The sequence below is a fragment of the Rhinopithecus bieti genome, unplaced genomic scaffold, assembly GCF_001698545.2.
Source record: "Rhinopithecus bieti isolate Rb0 unplaced genomic scaffold, ASM169854v2 scaffold_26061, whole genome shotgun sequence".
NCBI lineage: Eukaryota > Metazoa > Chordata > Mammalia > Primates > Cercopithecidae > Rhinopithecus > Rhinopithecus bieti.
In genome coordinates this window covers 1,721,640-1,726,437 of record NW_016811928.1, presented here as the reverse complement: position 1 = coordinate 1,726,437, position 4,798 = coordinate 1,721,640, and the positions used below count along the sequence as shown (strand labels likewise).

The following is a 4,798-nucleotide window of genomic DNA, read 5'->3' as shown; positions in this document are numbered from 1 at the left end:
TTTTTTGCAAACAAATACTTTTAATGGGTTTAAAGTTTTTTTTTATTTTACAAATATACTGGAGAATCATGCAATCCGGGTCCACAAGTCTACACACTCCTTAGCTACTGGTCCTGTAATGGCAGAACCTTTCATCTCATCTTTATTGCTCACTATGACCCCTGTATTATCTTTGAAATAAAGAAACATGCCATCTTTTCTATGATATGACTTTCATTGTCAAATGACCACTGCTGGATGTACCTTTTTCATGAGCTCTGGTTTGCCTTTCTTGACTGTGACCATCACCATATCACCCACACCAGCAGCAGTCCTTTGATCCCCTTTCACGGAGATGATATACAGGTTTTTGGCTCCTGTGTTGTCAGCACAATTGATCACAGCTCCTACCAGAAGACCCAGAGAAATCCAGAATTTTGCATCAGAGGACCCAGCACGTCCTCGCTTTCATATCTTGAACGCTGGAAAGAAGAAAAAAGGGATATATTCCAAATTTAATGAAAGATATGAACCTACACATCCAAGAAGCTTAATGAACTCTATGCCTGTGGAAGATAAACGCAAAGAGATTCACACCAAGGCATATGATAACTAATTTTTCAAAAGATGAAGGCAGAATTTTAGAACAGCACAAGAGAAGCAACTCATCCCATACAAGGAATCCTTCATAAGACCATAAGCTGATTTCTCTTCAAAAGTCAGGGAGGCCAGAAGAAATGGGATGAAATGGTTACATATTTAAAGTGCTGAAAGAAAAAAATCTGTCAACCAAGAATTTAATATCTGGCAAATCCATCCTTTAAAAATGAAGGGAAAATCAAGATATCAGATTTTAAAAACCTGAGGGAATTTGTCACTAGACTTGCCCTACAAGAAATGCTAAAGGAAATTCTCTAAGCTGAAATGAAAGGACACTAGAAAGTAACTTGAAACCATATGAAAAAAATAAAGAACAACAGTAAAGAAAGCCATATAGTAAACATAAAAGCCAGCAGTGTGGAGATAAACCCTAGACCAGTGGAACAGGACAGAGATCCCAGAATCAGATCTATGCACCTAGACAGAAATCTGATAAATGAAAGAATTAGCATTTCAAATCAGTGCCCATGGGACAAATTTATCAATAAACTATGCTGGTACAATTGATTATACATATGGAAAAAAATGTAGTAGTATCTTCCACCCTATAAACAATTAATTCTAGATGGATCAATAACTTAAATAAGAAAAGAAAGACTTGAACTTTAAAAGGCAACATAAGAAAACATATTTATCACTTCAGGGTAATAAATAATTTTAAAGCAAACAGAAAGCACAAACCAAAACAGAAAATACTGGTAAGGGATTACTATCTGAAATCAGTTTTTAAATCCTGTGAATTAAAATTTAAAAGTCAAACAACCTGCCGGGTGCAGTGACTCATGCCTGTAATCCTAGCATTTGGGGAGGTAAAGGCAGGCAGATTGCTTGAGCTCAGGAGTTCAAGACCAGCCAGGCCAACATGGGGAAAACCTATCTCTACAAAAAATACAAAAATTAGCCAGGAAAAAAAAATTCAAACATTTTTCTCACTAAAATGAAAAAAGATAAAATGAATAGTTTTCACAGGAGATGAAGAGAGAGTAAACATGAGAATTCTCAATGTCAATTGTGATGAAGGAAATGTGTATTAATTCTACCATGAAATACAATGTCACATCTAAATAGACCACAAAATTAAAGTCTAAAATGCCAGGTATTTGTAAGGTTGGTTGGTTGGTGCAAAAGTAATTGTAGTTTTTAACCATTACTTTTAATGTCAAAAACCACAATTACCTTTGCACCAAACTAACATGCAGACCAAGGGAAACTCCAATACACTGCTTGTATAGAGTAAATTGGTAAAACCACTTTGGAGAACAAGCTGGAATTATTTGGAAGTAGTGAATTTGTGCATACCCAAAACCACTTCTAGGTATACATCTTAGAAAAACACTTGAATACATGAACACGAGGAAACCTATGCAAGAAGATTTATAGTAACATTTTTGTGATAATAAATCAATCCAAATATCCAATAAAAGAAGAATAAAAAAATTAATTGGGATACATTCTTGAAATGGAATAACATGCAAGAGTGAAAATACAAAAATTACAGACATATGCATCAACATAAATAAGTTCTCAAAGACATATGAGGGAAAATAGCAAGTTGTAGAATAATATAATTTCTTTTATACAAAGTTCAAAAACAGGCAAAATGAAACAACACTGTAACATTTTTATTTAAACATATGCATATAATCTCTACATAGATTAATATATATACATATATGGCAAACTTTAAGAGAAACAAATAAATAAACATAAGTCCAGATGCTGATTACTTTAGATAAAGGAGAGAGGATGTAATGGGATAGAGGAGGGGGGTGCAATTGGGCAGGAACTCACAAAACAAAGGCTTTCAAAAGTAAAAGTAGTATTTTATTTGTTAAGCTGAATTATTTGTTAAGCTGAATTTTATTATTTTTAGATGCTATTTACATATCATATATATATTCTTCTAATATGCTGTATTTCACAAAAGAAAGTATTATATTCACAATAAAATAGTATGCATTTTATTTATAATAAAAAGTGAAAACAAAATCTGAGTCAGGAAAATTAATCAAGTCTATATTTTAGAAAGATTATTCTGATTGACATAAAGAAGACAGACTACTATCTAGAAGGGAGAAAATTAGATTCTAATCTGGGCAGTGCCAAACACAGATTTAAAGAGAAACCTGCCAACATATAATTAACAGAATTGCTGATAGAATGGATGCAATGACACTAATGTAATTTGTGCCTGGCATATTATTAGGAGGATGGTTATGATGACCAAAGAGAACTGTAGGAAAGCCCCTAATTGAGAGGTGGGAAGAGAAATAGGAGCAAGCAATGGAAAGGTAGAATGACACCCACAGGAGAACAGCGTCCCAAAAGCCAAGTGAGGATTAAAAAGCTAGCGTTTGGACTGGATAACTTCAATCACTGAGAAGTATGTTTTGAGGCCCTCTGCTGATACAAAATGTATAGGAATAGTTTTCTGAACTTGAGGACAATGGAAAGGTTTTGGAATAGCAGCTGTGGGAAATACAGCAGGGAAAAAAAAAAAAAAAAAAAAAAAACAGAGACAAAAAGACTCCCCACAAGGAGGGTCCATAGCTGAGGTCGGATGGCATGAATTTGTAGGAGAAGCCAGCTGGCAGCATTCATGACCTACTCCAGCAACCTTGGCTACCATGAAGCAGCTATCAAGGTTGTAAATGTCATCACATCTAAGACCTACAGACACGTAGGTTTAGGCTAACTAGTCAGAGGTCTATTAAAAACCTTAGGCAGGGCAGGCACAGCGGCTCACGCTTGTAATCCCAGCACTTTGGGAGGCCGAGGTGGGCGGATCACAAGGTCAGGAGATCGAGACCATCCTGGCTAACACGGTGAAACTCCATCTCTACTAAAAAAACAAAATACAAAAAATTAGCCAGGTGTGGCGCCTGTAGTCCCAGCTACTCGGGAGGCTGAGGCAGGAGAATGGTGTGAACTCAGGAGGTGGAGCTTGCAGTGAGCCGAGATGGCGCCACTGCACTCCAGCCTGAGACTCCGCCTCAAAAAAAGAAAAACTTTAGGCGGTAGAAAGGAGAAATCATAAAATCCTTTATACCAGGAAATGTCATTTCTATGGATAACTAAATATTTCCACTTAGGCGTAGCTTTTTCAGGATTCTGGTTGGTCGGAATTTTCAGGAAACCTTTGCAAGAGGAAGGGGACAGACTACAACCCCCACTGCAGCAGTTGACTTCAAGGCAATAGCTGACATTCATCCTCTCTCCTTAAAATCACCCATCTGAGTCCACTTTGCATTGCTATGAAGGAATACTTGAGGAATAGAGGTTTATTTGGCTCGTGGTTCTGCAGGCTGCACAGGAAGCATGACACAAGAATTTGCTTCTGCTGAGGGCCTCAGGCTGCTTGCACTCATGGTAGAAAGCAAGGGGAGCAGACACCACATGACAAGAGAGAGGGGAGGCAGGTGCCAGGCTCTTTTTAACAATCAGTTGTCATGGGAACAAAGGGAGCCAGAACTCACTCATTACCATGAGGATGACACTAAGCCATTCATAAGGGATCCAACCCCATGACACAGACACCTCTCACTAGACCCCATCTCCAGCATCCCCAACACGGGATCAAATGATGTTTGGAGGGGATAAATACCCAAACCATAGCACCACCCATGGTAGAGTCTCTCTTTCGGTTAGCACTTTTTCTGGTTTGTGCTGCTTGCCTAGTGTGTTGACCCAGGTTCTCATCTCTAGGCTCTGTTTCCATGTCCTTCTCAGACCTAGTTACTGTGATCGCTCTTTTACAGTCACAGTGGGCCTGAGAAGCAACATATTCCACATTGCGTAGCAGCAGCCCTGCTTCTAAGGTTATTGTGCTCAAATTACACCCACCAAGCAAAGAAGATTGACATACCTCAGGGCAACTGCTGCTGCAGGGGCTGTGGTCTCCTCTGGCCTCCATTATGACCTTGTTACCTGGTGTGGTAATTCTGTACTTTGCTTCTGACACTTAAGTGCTACCACCTGACTTCTGCTCTTCAAGGATCCAATCATCCCCATTGCTAGTAGGGAGCTCAGTTCTCTTATAGAATCTCCTACCATTAGCCCCTACGTACAAAGAACATTCCACCACTTAGCTTCTTGAAAACTCTGGTATCTTAAAAAGCAATGCATCCCTGTTATTTTGACAAGCAATTTTAAAAATATG

At 38.3% G+C, this 4,798-nt stretch overlaps 1 protein-coding gene across 1 annotated transcript; it reads right to left on the bottom strand.

Moving 5' to 3' along the window:
• Window positions 1–66: 66 nt before the first annotated feature.
• Window positions 67–4,552, bottom strand: LOC108544309 (60S ribosomal protein L23-like). The gene is given in 2 exon segments (XM_017895382.1): window positions 67–444; window positions 4,244–4,552. Coding segments are annotated over 2 exon segments (687 nt in total).
• Between the last annotated feature and the right edge of the window lie 246 nt (window positions 4,553–4,798).